General features: G+C 39.1%; 1 protein-coding gene across 1 annotated transcript in view; it reads left to right on the forward strand.

Moving 5' to 3' along the window:
* Positions 1–19,308, forward strand: part of LOC101850360 (ribosome-releasing factor 2, mitochondrial) — a 21,638-nt gene extending 2,330 nt beyond the window's left edge. Inside the window, exons 2-11 of the mRNA XM_005106970.3 lie at positions 5,528–5,909; positions 7,981–8,109; positions 8,996–9,076; positions 10,665–11,470; positions 12,551–12,704; positions 15,623–15,789; positions 16,227–16,383; positions 16,829–17,023; positions 18,044–18,210; positions 18,726–19,308. Of these exons, the coding sequence (XP_005107027.1) occupies positions 5,642–5,909; positions 7,981–8,109; positions 8,996–9,076; positions 10,665–11,470; positions 12,551–12,704; positions 15,623–15,789; positions 16,227–16,383; positions 16,829–17,023; positions 18,044–18,210; positions 18,726–19,001 (2,400 nt within the window). The 5' untranslated portion in view covers positions 5,528–5,641 and the 3' untranslated portion in view covers positions 19,002–19,308. The remainder of the gene's footprint in view (positions 1–5,527; positions 5,910–7,980; positions 8,110–8,995; positions 9,077–10,664; positions 11,471–12,550; positions 12,705–15,622; positions 15,790–16,226; positions 16,384–16,828; positions 17,024–18,043; positions 18,211–18,725) is intronic.
* Positions 19,309–22,496: the final 3,188 nt, after the last annotated feature.

Raw genomic sequence — 22,496 nt, forward strand, 5'->3', positions numbered from 1 at the left:
GTGATGTCTTATCGAGTAAACATGTACCAAATTAATGAATCTGGCAGTTGCCTAATACCGGCCAAAGAAGGGAGATCATTCTGTGACATCTTTTTACGACGTGGGTTTCAATTTGTGGTTGATATTAAGGTTTAACCACATGCTTCCGGTTATAAGCCGAAAGTGGCCCTTAGGCGGCCGGTAAGTAGCAATGCACTCTAAGCCCAAACTACAACACCAACTGTGCATAAAACCGTATACTTTGAATAAGCATCATCTGACATATTTTTTAGAGCAATCATGCAACTATTTAAGATGAAGAAATACGAGATGACGAAGAATGAAAAGTGGATAGATGTTTAAACATTGATAGAGAGTCATGATTTATTTCATTAAATTTGAATATGTTAGCTGCTGTCGATTTTGACAATTCTAAGATATTGGGTCAGAAATTGAGTAAAGTTTCAGAATAACTTGGCTGCATCTGTGGGTCGTTGCCTAAAGCAAAGATATTTTATTACGTCTTGAGTGGAGATTCGCGGCTTTTCGCAATATGTCCACAGTTTCCCAAGTCCAGCTGTCACATGTGACGACTCTTGATAAAAACGTATCACTCTAGGATCGCGGGTATCGCCAGTCAGGGTGTCAGCACTTATAACTCTCTGTATTTAAGCCTAATGTCACAATATTGGTAAACACACTATATCATTATTATTACATTTTAAGAGATGCTAGATCTAGATTTGAAACAAAACACATACAAAAAAATCTTGTGAACACTGAACAAAAAACTTCTATATATATATTCATATTAAAGAAGAAAAAAGTCACAGAAAAGCGACACAAAAGTTGAAACTTACACCATTTGTTAATTTGTACGTACAGTATACCTCTCCCTACTAGATTTATAAAAAGAATTGAAAGTGATGGTGAATTTACGAAGTTATTGACGTTTAAAATTCAAATAACACTGAAAAAGGATCCGACTCGATAGAAACATGTCGCGGGGAACGTATAGATCTATGTAATTTTTTTTTAATTAATCAAAAATCACCAAAAAACGACACAAATTTGAACCTTGCACAATTTGTACAATATACCTATCCCTACTAGATTTCGAAAAAAGAATTGAAACTGATGGTGAGTTTACAAGGTTATTGACGTTTAAAATTCAAATAACACTGAAAAACGAATCCGATTCGATAGAAACACATCTTAGAGAACGTCTATATATAATGTTTTAAAAATTAATAAAAAATCACAGAAAAACAACACAAAGTTGGAACTTGCACAATTTGTACAGTATAGGCTTACCTATCCCTACTACTTCTTCTTCTTCTCGATCGCATCACACTTAAAGTCCGGTATCTGTCATAAATTGGGCCGTCCTGCTCAGTTCATTTGGCGGCCCGTATAGCTTCTCTTGTAGCGTCCTATCCCTACTAGATTTTGAAAAAAAAAAGAAAGTGATGGTGGCTTTACGAAGTTATTGGCGTTTAAATTCAAATAACACTGAAAAAAGAATCCGATTCGATAGAAAAATGTCCTGGAGAACGTAGTTCGATAAATTCAAGGTTGTGAACTGAAATCGACCAAAATTATATCGTCTTGTAGGGGGAAAGCTGGGCTTTAAAATGATGGGTCATATGGTGATATCACATCTTTAGATCTGGAGATATCGGGGTGGGAATGACACCATAATTTGGAGGAAATGCATTACGCGGGCAGGCGGGGGCGCACCACTGGCGTCACGGTAGTGAGCACGGCTGACCGCGGATTTAATGACCAACACATGGGTGGCACTGACCGCTGGTACGGAGCAACTAAAGGAGCGGTTTCCGGGCGAGTTGAACAGCCGTGCCCCCCCCCCCCCCCCATCTCTCTTTCTCTCTCTCTCTCTCTCTCTGTCTCACTCTCTCTGTCTCACTCTCTCTCTTCTCTCTCTTAGGGCGACCACATAGAGAAAGCCATTCGCTCACGCTCGCGTAGGCGCACTGCCTGAGGCAGTGAAATCTAAAGAATCCCCAAATGAAAACCGTTGTGTCCCACATAGACAAAGCCGTCATTGAGGACGCGTCAGTGAGGAGCGGCACTGACGTTTCTCATGGAATCCAAACTAATTCTTTCCAAGGCTGTCCAAAGCTGTCTGTGGCCTTGTTTTCACGTTACCGTTGTACCAAAGCAGCGATTCTACTTACACCTACAGTTTGATGTGTAGTAAGTGATTCAAACATTGACACAGATGTGCTCATATCATCAGTTACGTTAGAACTTCCATTTGGGACAAACGTAACACAGTCCACATTGCAATGTATTTTTAAGTACTGGCAGGATACGAATACATGATGATGGTGATGATGATGATGATTATAGAATCGCGCGCTGTCCCTCCCGCCCCCCCCCCCCCCCCCCCCCCCATCTCTCTTTCTCTCCCTCTCACTTTCTCTCATAATTTGTCCTGCTTGATCTAGTTATAATAGACTAAATGGTTCTGGGCGAAATATGAGGTAAAAATGTCTCTCACGCCTTTAGCATTATTAGTGGGTCTACCAGCAAGCTCCCATGTCACATCCGATCACGGGAATGACACTTTAGTAAGATTTTGGACAACGTCTTCCCTCTCTATGAAGAAAGTATACACTTGATGATAAACGGCCTGGTGTAACAGTGTTCTCTTTGTGGGGTCAAGCAGGCACTTTCCAAAGCTTAAGCGGCTGACAGAGCGGCTGATAAAAGTACAGCCTCGAGAGGCTTTCTCTGTGTGGTCGCCCTTACTTTTCCTCTCTCTCTCTTTCTCTTACTTTTTCTTTCTCCATCTTACTTCCCCAGGCCCACCCCACCACCTTCACCTATTTTTTGCACATAGATAGATCTATATTCCCTCCCACTGCCCAGCCCTACTTTTATATGTCCTTTGTAAAGAAGAGACCACAGTTCATACTGGGTCACCACGGTCAGCATCCATTTGTTGTAAGTTCCTTGGCCAGATCGTAGAAACCGAGGAAGGCCAAGGTCGAACTGTTTGTCTGCTTCACACCTGGTACACCTAGTGATTGCGCTCGCAAATTGAAGTTTGAGTCCGAATAGCCACGGAAGGCTATTCGGACTCGAATTTAGACTCGAGAGTCCGAATAGCCTCCCACGGCTGTAATAGCTGCGGCAATACTTTTAGTCTAGATTTAGATCTAGAATCTATCTAGTACGAAGATCTCTATGAAACTTTTAAAAAGTATTTTTCAAAAGCAAGTGCTATTGTCCGGCGTCGCGTTTGTCAATAGATAAATTGCTATTTTCCAGCGTCACGTATAGCTGCACACTTCGCTTCTCTGCAGCTTTCCATCTCCCCTGTCGGCACCTTACGGCCTTACACAAACACTCATCAGGGTCGGCATTTCTTCAGAATTCAGAATGCGTTTTCACTATTGGTGGACACGCAGCCACTACTCAATGAAAGCTGCAGTGATAGAAGAAAGACTAAGAGGAATTTCTGTGTCAGAGGTGACAGCACCAGAAACACCAACAACCCTCAGTCACAACCAGAAGTACAAGAAGGCGCATCTGGCACTGAACTCAGCTGCAACAATAATGGCCATAACGTGCCAACAGGAGAGATGGAAAGCTGTGGACAAGCAACATGTCCAACTATACATGACGCCGGAGAATAGCCACTTGCTTTTCAAATTAATCATTTTGACAGACTGCTGCGTATGGATTGGATTAACGTGTAAATTTCCTCTTTGAAAGTGGTGGCACAGAGTTCCCCACGTCGCATGGATATTATAGTAAAACACTATGTACGGATAGGGTTAAGAATGTGGGTCCCGTCTGTTTTGACTTGGCATCATCCACAGAGTAGGCCTCCTACTCCTGGACATCGACACTGATTTATATATATTCGGTATCAATGTTTTTTCAGTAGATCTAGATCTAGCCTACAAAATGAGCTGTAAAATTTCTCTTGTTTTTGACAAGGCAAGGGGGGGTTTATGGGCCCCCTGACCTAACAAAACATAGGGAGGAGGGTTTCTGGGGGGGGCATGTCCCCCTGAATTTGACAATAATTTGATGTTTTGCAATTAGCTCTTACAGGCTATATCTCCCTCCATATCAGCACACGCATCAAAAAGTAATCGTTTAGATCCAGAAGTAGATTTCTAAGCGTTGGTGGGGTCAAAACTAGTATCCCCAAATGGGACCCACTTATTAAGTAGTAACCCTAATTGTAAAAAAAAATTTTGAGCAAATATAGGAGAGAAGCATGCCCCCACCCCGATTGAAAAAAATCTGCGAAACATTACTTTGCAATCATGCAGGCTAAACTATTTGAAAATAGTTTGTATAAAAACCATGAAAATTTGCTTCAAATGTTTCTCAAACACAAATTATAAGTCAAAATCTTGTAAAGCAGATCAAAATGAGGGGGTAGGGGGGAGGAATGCTGCATATGTACCTGTGCATAGGAAGGAGTTAAAAAAAAAAAAAATACCACAAGTAGATCTAAACTTACATCTATTTGAATTCTTAATTACCCGCATTGACGACTGGTGTGTCCTGGATCATTTAGAATTTAGATGTCATTTTTAAGGTTAAAAATACTAACTCTAGATCAGTTAAAACAAAGTAAAATTAAGTAGTATACATCTACTAAGGCTGAAAATATACCGCCACGCACAACTGAAGTGCGCCGCGAGAAAAGTCATGCCCTCCTCTTTATTTCCTTCGGTGATTTCACTGACTCGACTTGAAGTGAGGAGTCGTTAGGACCCAAAAAGGTGGCGTTCGTGCTGCACTTCTTTTTCGCGTGCGTACAGGCTCGCCCTGCTATCAGAGTGTTCCAGGACTCCGTGGAGATAAAATGAATGGGAGGGCTAACCACTGAGCTGTTTTCGCCTGCTCAGCGCCAGTTTTTTACACAATCGGACGAAGTCGCGCTGACCTATGGGATCACCACTTCCGACCTAGCTGCTTGTCCGTTTCGCGGTGCACTTCAGTTGTGCGTGGCAGTATATTTTCAGCCTTATGGTATTATTTTATTTTAACTCCTATTCCTATGCACACAGGTATTATGCAGCATTTTGTCCCCCTTCATTTGGATCAGCTTTACAAGATTTTGACCTTACCATTACCATCCATCAATAGTTTGAGAAACATTTGTTGGTTTTTATTCAAACTATTTTGAAACACTTTAGCCTGATTGCATAGTAATGTTTCACACATTTTTTTTCATTTGGGGGGGGGGGGTGCTTCGATCTATATTCGCTCAAAATTTGTTGTTTTTCCAATTAGGTTTGAAATTTTCTATCGATTTGCAATGGTTTTAGTGGCCATGTTCTGTAGCCAAAAATGCTGTAGCTTGACTCTCAAAAGCATACATGTGCAAATGCGTACGAGAGTGAAAGTAAAAAGTTGTACCAAGTTAATATAATTATTATATTATTATTATGAATTGAGTCTGTTTTGTTTAATGTTATTTTTATACTAAATTCTCTATTTGTGTAAATTTCCATCTGTGCTGTCTTTGATTTCTGGCTTTCAAACTTTATTTCAGGTGTTCAAGACTTATTCAGTCCCAACTGGCTGCGTGAAAGAACAGACGTTATCGGGAGCACAGACTTGGATGAAGTGCATATTTTGAAAAGCAGCATTTTGAAGAATTTCAAAAATGCGGGGACATCTAAATATTCTTAAATTTCCTGATTCAGCATTTGCAAAAATGAGGAGCATAAAAATTTTCAGATCAAAATTGTGGAGGCATTGTTTTGTTCAACCTGGATGGAGGTCAGTCTACTGTACACCACGTTTAGAAAAGCAGCATGACCATGAAGCAATGTCTAAAATAAGGAACATTGGAATAATGGCTCATATTGATGGGGGGAAGACAACAACCACGGAGAGAATGCTCTATTATTCAGGCTTTTCTAAGCATTTGGGTAAGCTCTCATGCTAAATCAAGCTCTAAATGTGTTCTTTGTGTAGTATAAGTGATCTAGTCTTGTCTGTTCTAGAACGTAAAAGCTTGCCTGGTTTTAAAATAGAGTATATGTGTCACGACGCCGTAGAATCAGGTTCTCGTCAATTTTTAGGCATGTGGAGATATTGGTATCATTTGATAGTGTGCCATATTCATTTGCCTTGCTTTCTCCGCAAAAAATAACCATCTATCTCGAATAAAAGTCGAGCTATTTGCGATTGAAGGAGGTAGGGTCACTTGGTTTCAATGGTAAAATTAAAGAGAACATGGCCGCCGAAGTTTGATAACTTCAATAACTTCAGAGTCCTTGAAAATTGAAAAATCACATATTTTGTGCCTTTAATCTATGTTTTTCAGTAAAATTTACATGGAAATATGTTTCTCTATGGACATAAAAGGTGTGGAGTGAAAAAACAAAAATTCGATAAAAAATGCCAGACTGGCAGAAAATTGCGTTTCTTCTGTTTCATTATTTTGACCAGCTCCTGATTTCACCGTGATGCCATATTTATATATATATATATATATATATATATATATATATATATATATATATATATATATATATATATATATATATAATATATGATATGTATATATATGAATAATATAGTTTATGGTAGAGATATCCTTGGGCATGTTGGTAACTTTCATTTTAGAATTTAGAATGGAATCTAATAATTTGTATTTTTGAATATTTTTATTATTATAATTTTTTGAAGTTTTTTTTTTTTTTTTTTAACTTTTGTGGTGAAGCAAGGATTTGATCTGACTCCCACCTGCTGTCTCTTAAGAGTTTCTGTTCAGCCCCCTGTCAAGAAAGAGGTTGGCTTCAAATGTGGCTCAATCATGTCTCCATTGACATGAATCTCACTATTAATGAGTAACGAGCTGACATGCTTTTTTAACAAATTCCATGAAGATGAACCATCTGACTTGGAAGAGCCCTCAGGAGTTCATGAAATGCAGGGTGTAAAATCTGTAGGCATATTGTCTGGTAGATGATGCAATTATTGTCAGCCTGAGTTGATGCATTATGAAGCAGAAGTGGATTGCTGACTTGCTATCCTCATTTTCTAACTTGCCCCTTTTCATATTAAATTATTACTTCTGAGAGAGAGGGAAGAAAGGTAGTCTGCTTTTTTGTGTCAAGGAAACTGCTGTTTTGCTCCCTCGCATTTAATCTGATGTTTAAGGAAGACATGGGTACCTAATTTCTGTTTGCTTACTTTCCGTTTTGTTGAAGACATTTTGCACCAGAAGGCCACTGTGTAATTAAGTATTTTTAGCACCTGCTTAGGGACTGGATGAATCATATAAAAGTTCAAATTTTGGATCTGCTGATTTTTACTGTATGTGGTCCTAGTCCAAGTTTGTATTTTCCAAATGACTTTGTTCTGAATGTTTGAATGGATACTTTGCTCACGGGACATTACAAGGTTAGCAAAAATTTGATTGAAACGAGCTGATGGTTAGGTTGTTTTATCATTTATGGGAAATTATAAAAGAACTATTTGCCTGATAGGTTCATACAGTATAACATGGATAGCTTGAATTCGTCGCGACGGGCCTCAGTAGTTTGAGGGATATCTTATAAAGATAACAAATTTTAAAAAGGGGACCACAGGTAAAGTTCGACGGATGCGTGACTTCGAGTCTTCTGTGTTCAACCTATCCGTGTTATACTCAAATTCATTCCCATCATTTTGTCAGTATTAAACTCAATTAATTGAGAATGCTTGAGAAGGCTGTTCCTGCAAACTGAAACCGGAATAGTATTACTATAATATATATGCAACTATGGCTTTGAGTAAAGAAAATAATCTGGGTTCAAATTCTTAAGAAGTTGGTATTTCATGGTTCTTAGGCTGTACCTCAGAAAAGACTTTGTGTCTTGTGCTTGGTTTTCCCATACCACTACTACATGTGTGTTGATGATAGTACTGAGTGGTGTATTTATTTAGAAATAGTGCTTTTAACAGAATTCTGTCATCAATGATTTTTTTTCCCATCTGAATTGGATTGATCAGGAGATGTAGACCACGGTGACACAGTAATGGACTACATGGAACAAGAACGAGACAGAGGCATCACTATAACATCTGCTGCGATCACATTTCACTGGGCAGGCTACAAGATTAATCTAATTGATACACCAGGTAAAAATTTGATTGAAATAACCCGTTAACTAAGATTTTTAACACCCGTCATGCATAGTGTCACAGTATGATTTTTAACTCAGAATGCAGTGCAGGATGATCAGGACACAGTCTTAACTAGTTTTTAAAAAGCTATGTTGCTGCTTTTTGTCCATCTTTTGCCATTATGTGTCATATTTTGAGGGGTGGGGAGAGGTAGATTTTTTGTACCCTTATGTTATCATTGCGTATCCTGTTCTTAATATATTTGTATGAACATGACATGAGCATTTTTACCTAATGTGGTCTTAGCTTGTATTTACTTATCAAATGACTGTATTATCTGAATGTTTCAATGGACACAAAAAGCCAACCAATTTCTCATTTACAAAATAAATGAAGCCATGTGCGTTGGGGTTGGAACTTTTTAAACACCAAAAATTGATAAAAAGTGTGATCGCTAGCAACTTGGGAAAATTCCTCTTCAAATAAGTTGTTCCAGCTTTTGTGTAATAATGGGTTCAAATGTTTTTGCATATTAAAAAAAACAACAACTGCCTTGTATCAATTTGCTTTTTGCCAAAAATGTACTTGATTTTCATAGCTTGGTGACTAATGTTCTTTGATACAGTGCTGTAGGCATCAAGACATGTGGGTTCTTTATTCATGTAAACATAGAGACAAGCAGTGAACTTTTTTTCCATAGCAGAGTTTTGCAATGCTAGATTATAGAGCAAGTTTGCAACCTGTGGAGAAGAAATTATCCTGGAAAAATATATAAAGCTGTGAAAAATTGAAGAAACAAAATTCAGCTTGATTTTGAAGAGGAGGAAATATGATATCATTGTTGATCATTACATTTTTACTTTTTTTTTATATTAAAAAAAAAATGTTGGTTGTATTTAAGGTCATGTTGATTTTACGGTGGAAGTTGAGAGATCTCTGCGAGTGCTTGACGGTGCAGTTGCAATTCTGGATGCCTCAGCAGGTAAGCAAATGTAGCCTACAGTCATGTGATGCTGTTTGTGTTATTGTACTCTGTGTTTTAAAAATTTCTCTTTTCAGGTAAGTGATGACATCATAAAAAAAAGTATTTGGGGGCTATTACCTCTTTCACCATGTTGTAGTTCAGTTTTGTTAATTAAAAATAGGAATGGAGTTCTCTGAGAGGGGTGAAAATATACATTAGTATTTATGATGAGGCTAATGTGAAAATTTCTGTCATAACTGCTTTTAACACCTTATTGATATCAACAAGCTCAGTATTTAAAAAGGAGCAATCCACATGAACATCAATAGACCTATGTCTTTTGATGAGTTTGCCAGCTTTAGTTGTATGGTAGACCATGATGCAACTTCAGAGAATCTTGCAGTGGCTTCTTCTTCTTTTTTTTATTGTTTATTTATTTTTATTTTTTTCAAGGTTCTATGTTTACAGGTCTCTGGTAAAAAGTTGAAAACTAAGTGAAGTCTCATTGAGAAAGAAATATGATATCATGATTTCTCAGTTCTTCTTCTTCTTCCTCGTTCTCGATGACAGCAGCTAGACAGTCAGTCCGATGTCGCGTACAAAACTGTGTAGTTCGCTTCAACTCTGAAAGACTGCCATAGAGTTTTCTCTCAAGGGGAGACACATTCTGCTACGTCTGTGAGCGAAGGGTGGCATAGCGCGGGCAGTGCTGAAGGACATGGTTGGCATCCTCTTGGTCGTGTCCACATTCACAGGTCGCTGTTTCTCCCACTTTTAATTTGGTGTGCATATTTATGGTGTTTGAGTCTGTTGTGGCCACAACGGAGTCTAAAGATTGTGACTTGGTCTGCTCTATTTAGTATGTAGTAGGGGTCATGTCTGCATAGGGTGGGACCTTTTCCATCTGTTTCTTAAAGCAGTTTTTATTAGTGTTTTTGACTCTGAGAGATCCATGCCATCTTCAATCTGGTTCATTTTGGCTCCTTCTTTGGCTAAGCTATCTGCTTTTTCATTTCCATGAATGCCACAGTGACCTGGTGTCCACTGCAGAGTTGTGTTGGCTTGGGAGTTTAGATCACACAGGAGTGAAAGGAGTTTTCGTACTTGGGCTGTTTGTGGCTTTTGGAGACCTTGTAGGACAGATTTTGCATCTGTGAGGATGACAGTGTTGGCTTTAGATTTTGGGTGATTCAAGAGAATGGTGGCTGCTGTTTCGAGTGCTGATGCTTCTTGTTTCTGCTTTGTAGTTGGAGGATAGAGATCCTGTGGGGATGGAATGGCTTTCTGTTGTCCCATCAATCTACTCTATGTAGATACCTCCACCACCGTTTTTAACAGCATCAGTTGCTGGTCCATCTGGGTAAACTGATTTCTCAGTGATGTTTGTGACCAGATACCGAATTATGTCCAACATGGTGAAGAAAAAACAACTGGTGACATATTAGACATCCATACTCAACTACAGTCCTTGTGCACACACATTTTTTAATACTTTTAAAGAGAGGAGGGGGGGGGAATATATGCAGTTGATAAACTTTTAAAAAACCCGTCTTTTTTAACTATTGAAAGCTGAATTATATATGGATTTCATCCCTGAATGTTTCAGGTGTGGAGGCTCAGACACTGACAGTCTGGCGTCAGGCTGACAACTATCACATTCCACGGCTGGTCTACCTCAATAAAATGGACAAACCAGGGGCTTCCTTAGAACTTTGTCTTCAGTCTCTACAGAAAAAACTCCACGTGACCCCTCTGGTGCTGAACCTGCCTGTGGGAAGTGGCAGGGAGTTCACTGGTGTTCTGGACTTGGTCAACCTGGAGAAGCTGACCTGGGATCCGACCAGCAGCAGAGATGGCAGTAGCTTTACAAAAATACCCATTGATATCGAGGAGGGCTCGGCTGATTCTGAGCGGGTTCTGAAAGCACGGGCAGATTTGATTGGTCAGCTGGCAGATATGGACGAACACATTGCTGACCTGGTTTTGTGCGACACCAAGTTGACAGACATTCCTGTTAAGGATTTGATCTCTGCTGTAAGGACTGCAACACTCCAACAGAAAGTTGTACCTGTTTTTTGTGGCAGTTCTTTGAAAAATAAAGGTGTTCAGCCCCTCCTTGATGCCGTGGGATTGTTCTTGCCGAGCCCTATGGACATAAGCTACGGTTTTGCCAAGTATTATGAGAGTCATCTGTGTGCCTTAGCCTTCAAAGTACAGTATGACAAACAGAGAGGTCCCCTCACCTATGTCAGGATTTACTCTGGAATGCTCAACAGTGGTGCTCACGTGTTCAATATCAATCGTGGAAAAACTGAGAAGACCAGTCGCCTTTTGCAAGTATATGCTGATGAACTTCATGACATTTCTGCTGCTGTTGCTGGCAACATTATTGCCATCGCTGGCCTCAAGGAGGTAAAGTTTGAGCACTATGTGTATTGAGTGTCCATCTTCCATATGATAAATGATGCCTATTGATTAGTTTTACAGTAGTATGATGCTCTTGGATTGAGAAACTGAATGTCTAATGAAAGGAAAATGATTGTTTAAAAAAAATGTAATCTGTGAGTATTAACTTTTAATCTTTGGAGAGGGTTTTCCCACTTAGCCACGGCTTTCTTTTGGTACAAAACATGAAAGTGGCATATGTATAATCTATACATATTATATTTGTGAAAGTTCATCACTTTCGCCGCCTCAAACTTCCGAACCACTTAACTTTCGAATTTGACCAAATTAATGGTGGTTCAGAATCATTTAAAAAGGGTGCCCAGTTTCATCGAGGAGCCTGAAGTCTCTGTAGTTGAATTTTCAGGTTTTTTAAAATTAGTTTTGTTTCTAGAACTAATCTTGGGAATGTCCGTCTTGTAAGACGCCATTGTAAACAAGTGATGTTTCCTTTCACTAGCCGTGCGCCAGTACTGATTCCACACCTTTGAAATTATGGAGTGTACAATCACGAAAGCGGAATAGAGAATCAATCACTATATCTAAAACCTTCTAATTTTTTGCATTTCTCATGATTTATTACTCCATTCCAGTAGAGTGTAGATATAGTAGGCCAATGACTTTCAGTTGATGTTAATGCTCCGATCATTCCTTTCATCGAAATGGGGCCCAGCAAGTATATATATAATATATAGGCCTATCATGTAGCTAAATTATAGTTTATTTAATTTTTTTTAAATTAACCTATTTTGATAATTCTTCATCTAATGAAAGAACTCCAGGGTAAATGAGACCTGTTTTTGGTAATTGCCGAAAATTAATATAACATCGAAGTCATTGCAAAGGTGTGTGTCTAAGCTACTGCCAGCAGCACACTGACACAGCGGTTCCGAGAGTTAAAAACTGCGGTTGCCCCGCACTAGAATAGATAATACCCCCCCCACTAACCAATGTTAATAAAATTTTGTTATATAACTCAAAACACACACATAAACCCATACAAAATTGAATGTCATAAAAGTGAAGTGCATTCTGTGTTCGTCCCAGACTTTCACAGGGGACACGATTACATCTACTATGAGCACTGCTAAGGAGGCGGCTCACAACTATGTAAGAGAAATGAACAAGGAAAAGAAACAGAAGACCAGTGAAGAGTTGAAAGCGTCTGAACTCAGCTCAAAGGAAAGCTTAGAAAATGAGGGTAAGCATAATTCTTTTATAAAAGACAAGGTTTGATTCGGTGTGCATTTTTGGTGACCCACCAACAGGCTTTTGAGCTTGGTTGTTTTCTAAAAGTTGTGATGGGTCTCAGAGATGAAGAGAAAGGGTTCCTTTGTCCTATGTTGCCTGTGGACATGTCATCATCATCATAAAATGCGAGATCTGGGATTTTTAGTTTGAAAAGATTGGTACACTAAATAAGCACTGTCTCACCATGAGAACAATTTAGATGCTTGCATTGACAACGTGACAGTTTCTGTTTTCCATGTGTAGGGCATTATAGTGAAATAAGGGACTCATCGAAACAATGACATCCAAGAAGACCCCATTTTTTTGTTCAAAGTAAGGGCAATTTTCATCTAATTTTTAAAAAATTTTCTGCCCAACACCTTTTATGTCTACATGACCATCTAAAAATACATTTCTGTGTAAATTTTACTGAAAAACTTTGATCAAAGGCACAGAAAAATTTTAATTTGCAGTTTTAATGGGTACTACAGCTTCAGAAGTCACCAACCTGGCAGCTATTTTCTCACTAATTTTACATAGACACCAGCAACCCCCACCACAGTCAATCGCAAATATCTCTACTTCCAATTAAGATAGATGAGTCTTTTTTTTTTCCATCAAGAGCAAGGCAAATGAACGGACTTCAACATGCGACCTTGATCCAATGCCTGCTCATGTACTCATAACATGTATTGATATTGTCCTACCTCACATTACTCAGATAGTGAATATGTCACTTGCCACTGGCACAGTACCTAATACTTTCAAACAAGCTATTGTAAAACCTTTATTGAAAAAACCCGGGCTTGATAAAAATGAATTAAAAAACTATCGACCAGTTTCGAATTTGCAATTTGTCTAAAAAATTCTAGAGAAGATTGTTTTAAGTCAAGTTTTGTCTCACATGAGAAAAAATGGTCTCGAGGAAATTTACCAATCTGCCTATAAAACTCATCATAGTACCGAAACTGCGCTTTTAAAAGTAACGTCTGATTTATTGGATTCCATTGATAGCAAAAACATCGGTCTTTTAACTCTTTTGGATCTGTCCGCAGCTTTTGACACAATTGACCATGCTATTCTACTCACAAGACTTGAGCGCTCATTTGGCTTATCGGGTACTGTGCTTTCATGGTTTAAGTCATATTTACTAGAAAGAGTTCAGACAGTGCAAATTAAAAATAGCTTTTCAAAGCAGGTCAGGCTCGATTATGGAGTTCCACAGAGGTCCGTTCTTGGACCAGTGCTCTTTACACTATATACACAGCCCTTAGCAAGCATTTTACAAAATCATGGATTGAATTATCATTTTTATGCCGATGATTCCCAAATGTATGTTAATGGCACCATTCAAGATCTACCAAACATGATTTCCATCACTAAACAATGTTTTTATGAAATCAAAAAGTGGATGACAGTAAACAAATTGAAACTAAAGGAAGAAAAGACAGACATCATTCTTATAAAAAATCCACGATTAAATAAAGATCTGGAAAGTGTCAACTTTGATTTATATGGGCATATGACATCTAGTAAAGAAGTTGTCAGGAATCTTGGTGTATATATTGACCACCACTTATCAATGGGCTCGTTTGTAGGATCTCTGTCCAAATCCCTTTATTTTCAGCTGAGAAGGATAGGCCTAGTTCGAAAGTACTTAAACGAAGAGACCACAAAAACACTGGTAACATCTCTTATCCTATCTAGATTAGACTATTGTAACTCACTCCTAGCAGGTCTGAACAACAAATATTTGAATCGTTTACAAGTAATTCAAAACAATGCCGCTAGACTGATAACAAGATCTAAAAAACGAGACCATGTCACTCCATTATTAAAAGAACTGCATTGGCTCCCTGTAAAAGAACGAATAATATTTAAAATCTGCGTCATGTGTTTCAAATGTGTAAATAAAACTGCTCCTTTTTATCTACAAGAACTTATCAGTATATATAAACCAGGGAGAAACCTAAGATCATCAAACGATAACACCCTACTTGTGACACCTGTAAAATCATACAAATCATATGGAGAGAGATCTTTCTCATATCTTGGTCCATTTATGTGGAACAGATTACCCATGAAACTAAGACAAATAAGAACTCTTGATAGCTTCAAAAGACATCTTAAACATTTTCTGTTCCTACAGGCCTATCCTTCATAAGCTTTTAACGTTATCTTTCATTATATTTGTTCTGTTCCTATGTCTGGATGAAAATAGTCTCTCTCTGTGTGTGTGTGTGTGTGTGTGTGTGTGTGTGTGTGTGTGTGTGTGTGTGTGTGTGTGTGTGTGTGTGTGTGTGTGTGTGTGTGTGTGTGTGTGAGTGTGTGCATTAATGTATATTGCTTGAGAAGAAAGGAAGTAGTAAGAAAGGTTTTTGAAAAATGGGTATTCCAATGTAAAGCGCATTGAGCTACTTTTTTTGGAAATGCGCTATATAAATGTTATATATTATTATTATTATTATATTATTAACATATTTTAAGATAATGATTGAATAAACTACATTAAAACCAAATGTGCACAGAACATTGTGTTAAGTAAATTAATAATAGAGTGGTTTTACATATTACCTTGCTAGATTAATGCAATGATCATTTGTTTTTGTTCTTGTAAGTGATGATCATGATATGTAGGCTGACTTAATAGAAAATGGACATCTTTCACTTTTGAAATTGTCTTTTTTTTTCCTTGGTAGGCCTATATAAGATACATAAGTTAATCCAGAGGACAGAAGCAGTAACTTTGTGATGTTGATTGATGTTCTAGGTGTATGCTGTCTTTCTCTTTCAATGAACCTTCTCTCTGGTTACCATTGTCTCGCATCTCGTTTTAATCAAAGTTATTCTGTTTAATTGTAACTTTATTTTCTTGTTTTGCTTCAACAGACCTTGTAGAAAAAGACCATGTGACAAATGACATGATCCCAGTGCTTGCTGGTATGGCTGTACCGGATCCTGTTTTTTTCTGCTCTGTGGAACCGTCTTCCATGTCAGTGCAAAAGAACCTTGATGCTGCTCTAGATAACTTACAGAAGGAGGACCCCAGCCTGAGGGTAACAATCTTTTTTTTCTCCTCCTCATCATACTCTTCTTTTGATATTCATACCGGTGAAATTGAAATAAATAACTATAACTGATCTGCCAGTGACATTGCCTAAAGAGGGTTGTAACAAGATATGGTTGAAAGCTGAATAACCAGGTAATTGTTCTCAAGCATGCAACCTAACTTTTCTAATACTTTCAGGGATGCATTTTTAAAAATGTTAGTGCTCTATACTATAGAATACTCCTATGTCCTGATCGGCAGTGTACCATACTGCTATCAGTATCAGTTCAAAATTATGAGGTAGGCTGATGGCTTGAGAGTGAGATGGTATATGGTACTCTCAGGTGCTATGTTCTGTCCTTGTCGTAATGAAACAGCAGAGCATAGAACTGGGATATGCGACTTCCAATTGTCATGTTTTATGGCTGATTGGTGTTTCCTCAGGTGGAAATCAACTCTGAAACTGGACAGACAGTATTGTCTGGGATGGGAGAACTTCATCTGGACATCATCAAATCACGCCTTCAGAAAGAGTATGGACTGGATGTAGACCTGGGGCCCCTCCAAATTGCTTACAGGGAGACTGTCATTGAAGATGCAGGTACTGTATTCTATACCTGTATGAAAAGAATTATTTTTTTGCTTGCATTTCACTAATTTTTTGCTTTAATTTTTAAGTGAGTTAAATTATACAATTGCAGTTTCTTTTTCTATTATGGTCTGTCTGTTTGCTCCATGTTTCCTTTCTCTTATGGTTTGTCTGTTGCTCCATAAGTCTCTCCTCAGCTTAATTGCCTACTGATAGCAGATTTATTGTGTAATTAAATAGTATGGACCTTAGATTGGAATAGGATTTAGTTTCTATAATTGCATTAGATTACAAAAACCATTTCGATGAAAGAATTTTTTTTTCGTTTTCAGTGATTTTTTCATATATTGGTTTATTATTTTGATTTTGTTGAACTCATATTTTCAGTTTTTCTAGTTTAGGCCTACTTGTTCAAATCATCTCAACTTTATTTATATTGTATGATGTGTCCCTGTAGATGCCTGTGAGACTCTGGACAAAACACTGGGAGGCAAACATCAGTTTGTGCAGATTAGGCTGTCTGTCCATCCTGACTTGGAAGAAAGAGAGTTCAAGCACGTGCTTCTGGAACGAACACCTGATCATCCTTTAAATCTGAAGCACAAAGTTGCCAAAGCTGTCGAGAGTGGCATCAAGTCTGGACTGTCCCATGGTTGGTGGTTCTGCTATTTCTACTGAGGTTTAAATTTTTAAAAGGCATTTTCGCATAGCTGGTAACTCTGAGTCTCCAGTTGCATGAAGAAATTTTCGAAGAGAAATGTTTATGGCATCTCTCTGAATTTTTCCAGTCCTCTTTCACACTCAAGCAAGGCTTTCTTTATGAAATTAATAAAAACTATGTGATTTGTGTGCGTGAGCTTATGTTTTCTGGGTCTCTAAGGAATTAGACCCTTAAATATAGACTTATCAGGTGATAATGACCTTATCCAGTGGTTTGTTTGTTTTTTTGTTCAGTAACACAGATGTCAAATAATAATAATAATAACAAATAATAAATAGCATCTGTGCAGTGCATGTTTCTGCTCAATAGCAAGCTCTGTGTGCTTTACAAACTTTACTGTTACCCCAGCAGACACAAGAACACTCAGCAACATTTTCTGGTTTTTGGGAACCATAAAATGCAAGTAGCCAATTAAACATGCAAATACTAACAAACTGACAAGATCTTTTGTTGCCTAAAACTAGGTACCCATTCCCACTGGGTGATGTGAGGACAATTTGTGTGAAGTGCCTTTCTTAAAAGCACAACGTTAGACCCGTGAGGGGTTCGATGAACCCATGACCTTTCACTTACGAACCCAACGGCATAACCACTGACCGCTTGACCACTGACACTTGGCACAGGATAGTTAAGAGAATATGACAAAGTGAATGAAGGCTATAAATTTATTGTTATGTAGTGTTCTACGCCCAATGTGCTGATGTTGGACATGAGTTCTTCAGTACGACTCCAAGCTGTTCATGTGTGTCATACAAGGGTTATTCTGTCCATATCAGTATACAGTATTTTTTTTCCTTTTTCATGAGAGTGAGTGGTCTGAGGTTATGATTCTCTTAATACATTATTTTTTATTCCTTATTTCTGTTTTGTTTTGTTCAGAATATTCTGAATATTCTGAACAACATTGTTTTATTCTGTCCTTTTCAATAATATAAACATTTAATTTTTCAGGTGTCTTGTTGAATTTCCCTGTAATTCATACGAGAGTCTGTCTCCATGAGTTCACCACGCACTACCACACCACACTACCCATGATAACAGCTGCTGCTGCCATGGCAACACAGAAAGCTCTGAGGCTGGCTGGATCTGTTCTTCTAGAGCCAATGATGGGAATGGAGGTAAAAACATTTTTTTTAAGTTAATAAGAATGAAATACCACTTTTTTTGTGGATACTTATTGTGAAATTTGGTTTACAATTTGGTAAATACAATGCAAATTCATCAGCTTCACATAATAAACATATCACACCAATACAAAGAATCTGATTAATGCACTACTGCTGGTTGCCACTGTACAGCACCCTATACACCCTATATTTTGAAGCTAGGGTTATTGTGTCTTGCTTATGGACACACTCCCAAAATAACATGTACCTTGTCCATGTGTCTTTACATAATCAAGGTTCTTTGTAAGTCTAAATGAGCTGCAGCGTGTCAAAAAGGGCATTAAAAAATAGACTCATTGTTTACAAGAATATGACTTGAGTTGGTGGAGAGTTAATTACATTTCTTCTCTGACAACTGTTGTGGTGGATGACTGGAATTGGAGGGTATCTACTGGGAGTGTATACTCCTTTTCCTTTTCTTTATCATTCCTGTTGATGGGCTCAAAACTATACTCAAAACTCCTCAGATCACCACAGAGGAAGACAAAGCAGATAGTGTTCTTTCAGACCTGGGCAAACGAAGAAGCCACATCCTGAACGTGACCTCACGACTGGACGCCAGAGTGATCAGTGCAGTGACCCCTCTACAAGAGCTGATGGGCTACTCCACCGAGCTGAGAACCATCACCTCTGGTACAGCCTCCTGCTCCATGGAACTGTCCCACTATGAAAAGATGAGTGAGGAAGAGATACAGAAAGTTACAGAGCGCATCACAGGCTTTCATCCATCCGCTGTCTACTAGTCTACTTTCTATATCTGTGATCTTTTGGGTGGGGGTCATATACAGCGGGGTCCGCTTGAACTTAAATCGAAATTTGCAGGACCGCCAATTTTTTTCGGGGGGTGAAACCTGAACATACACATTTAACGAGCCAAGCAGTCACGCAGTGTGCAGCGGCGTGTTATAGGCGGCGGTAAAGTAGGTCAAGTGTGTTGGATGAGAGAGATTCTTCCTCTCGCCTATGATGCTAATGGATTTCGTGGAGTCGGCAGATCTACTAAAATTCGCGATAATCAAGGTCAAGGTTGAAGTTGAAATGCATATAAGAAAGGAACATAGAAGGAAAGGAAGTGCTCAAGTTTGAGTGTTTGATTGGGGGGGGGGGGGGGGGGACTCTAATAGTAATAGTATTATTTGACAGGTAATTGATACAATGTAAGAGTGATTGGTCTTTAAGTTTGTAGAGTGTAATGAGAAGGAGTCTTGTTCATTACATTGTTGTGCAAAAAATAAAATGGAAATTAAAAATATATGAATAAATCCTGACTGGATAACAAAGCAGTATACTTCTTGTCAAATGAGTTTAAGACAAAACAAACGTTACAAAGACAGTTTAGAAAATCACAAACAGTCACAGTGTAGGACTTACCATCTCGATGTTTGGATTACTGGTATTGGGAGGAGAGTTTTGCAACTTTCCTTTTCTTGTTCCCATCTGATTCCTGTAGTTGCTTCGTCTGGAGGAGGGTAAAGCGTTTCATCAAGATATTTACAATCCTCCTGATGGTAGTTGCTTCAGTTTGTATTTTGATGTGTAGCATTCCTGGAAGCTGACTGAAAATGTTGACCAGACGTTTGCGGCATGAATTTGTATGGTTCAGTTTCATAAACAGATAGCAATAAACTACCATTGTCTGCAGATGTTCAGACTCACTCAAGCCACCTCGATCCAGTGCATTTGTATAAGCACTTACACATCATCAGGGAGACATGCAGGATTTCTTCTCATTTTGTCTTTAAAGGCAATGTATCCACTAATGTAAGAAATATTCAGCTTCTCATCAAGAGTTCTCCGTCAGTAAAATCTTTTTGGCAAAGAGTACAGGAGTGTCCTGCCATGTCATAGCTGAACTGCTCATCTGTTGTCGATTCCAGCGTTAATCGAGCTCTGTCGGCATCATGTGTATGCTGAATGTCCTCTGCTGTGATGTAATATGTACATCCAGCACTTCTATGTCGTCCTGTTGAAAGATTGAAAGAAACCCAAGAGGACATACTCGTGACGTAATGGGGAATCCACAGTCAACTGATATGAGCATAAATCCACGAAGCATTTGCAAGCCCATTGAAGGGCCTTTGCAGTGTCTGTAGTAAGTTTCTTAATCCGCGGAGTTGAAACTGCCTCCATCTCCTTTGCACAAGAAGCCCAGGATTGTAGAACTGCCATTGGGTGAGAGTACATGTTACTCACGACTGCTCGGTCCGGATCTCGTTTAAGATTGAGGTAGCGGGCTTCAGTATTCAGTCTTCCAGAACTGAAGAACCAGACTGATGAACGTCACCGTTTCTTGTTTGGATGGAGTCTTATAAGATGTCTGGAGGGCTGCATGAGTCTTGTCGGAAAAAACATCCAAAACCAACTTGACATTCTGTTTGTCAATGTTGCTTGGTTTAATGGACGCCGCACCCAAAGGTGCCAACGTCAGTGGAAGACTGCTTTGATGATTATGCACTAGTCTCAGGTCAGACCAGCGTGCACTCGTAGCGTTTCCATCATCATCTGAAAAGTTGAGCGTTTGGGTTCTTTCAGTGAGCCAGCTGTTGGAAATGTTTTTCAGAAGATGCACTGTGTCATACATCAGAAAAAGAGGCTTCACTTCATTGCCAGGCGTCTGTACAATTACAATCCATGGAGTGGGTGAATCAAACCCTTCAAACAAGTTGAAAAACCTCTGATTCACATGATTGCTGTCGTTAATAATGCCAACAACGGTGGCACCATATCTCTCCAGTTCCATGATCACTTCCTCAATCATTTGAAACTGGAATTCAGACTTCAGAGCGTGGCAAGGTAGCAGTTTTGCGAGAAATCTCCTCCCACCAAACAAACATTTAACCGTAATACATAACATTGTCTTTGCCAGGCAGTCAGGATAGTCTACCGCATGTCCAAACAAAGTTCCTCCCCTGTAAGACACGGATGCCTTTACATACACCTCATCTATGATGAGGACACACCCTCTCTGCTTTTCCTCGAAGCTGCTAAATATGGACCGGAAAAGTTGCGTATCATCCAGGTTTCTGGCTACACTTGTTATTTTTCTAATTGTACTCAGGGATGGCAGCTGAAAGTATTCTCTCAATTGTTGGTAGAGAGGACGACTTTTCGAGTCCGAGGAGAAGGCCTATGACAAGTCAGACATACTGTAAACTCGAGTGTTCTTCTTGCTATTGTGTAGAATAATGGCACGACAAAGGAATTTTACCTTGGCATTGTCCTCAGAGTCATAATTTGGTACAAAGCAAACAACTTCCTCCTGCTGACTTCACCTTTCAGTGCCTTTTTAGGCTATAATGCTGGGAGCGTCATCAAGGGAGCACAATCTCCGTAGCTCCCGCGCCGTTTCCCTTTTAAAGAAATATAATCTAAATTCATGATGCGTTTTATAACTTGGGGATGTATACTGTCACCCTGGCAGAGACCCATACCAGGGAAGCGGACATATTCATGCCTGGCGCCGCCCCTGAGGCCGCCAGACACCCACATAAGCGACTGACTAACCCGCAGCCATACATCCCGTGGGCACGTTGGTACACCTTGGTCTAAGGGATTTTTTGTCGAGGTTGTCTCCTCTAGATCCGTTGGGTTCTGTTCCTGAACCGCAAGGTGTAGGTCAACAGTGTCACCTCTGGAAGGATGAGGCTCTTCGCTCACGCACAACGGTCTTGAGATACCCGGTAATGAGAGGTTGGCTGGGTACATGGGCTGACATCTCGAGATGCATGCCACTTTCACTGAAAAAATCCAGCTATACCCAGAGGTGCCTAAGGGGGTGAGCTCGGTGTCTCCACAGTGTCTCTGCTTCCCAAAAACCTTAACATCATTACCCCCTGGGCTCCTGCCCTTGACTCTACAGATCTAGTTCGAACAATGTAACTGAAACAATCAGCATCGCGGGGAGCTTGTCTGTTTATCACTTCTTACTCTCTCACGCTTCAATGAAATAGAAAACAGAAGTTAACAATAAATCTAAAAAAAAGATTCAAATGCGATGCATGAAATCATAACATGATACACGACATCAACACATGGCCATTGTCAATTGTTGTTGTACTAAGTTGTCCAGTTATTGGGATGATTACTGCCAAAGTAGCAAAATAACTATACCATCGAAAAATATCAAATAGGATCAATATAAAAATTCAAGGCATCAATTTAAAATGAATGAGTTCAATGGATATTATTCACCTTAATATACCCCTGTTAAGCTCACAGAATCTTAGAAATCAGCAATA

The sequence above is a fragment of the Aplysia californica genome, unplaced genomic scaffold (assembly GCF_000002075.1).
Source record: "Aplysia californica isolate F4 #8 unplaced genomic scaffold, AplCal3.0 scaffold00567, whole genome shotgun sequence".
Classification (NCBI taxonomy): domain Eukaryota; kingdom Metazoa; phylum Mollusca; class Gastropoda; order Aplysiida; family Aplysiidae; genus Aplysia; species Aplysia californica.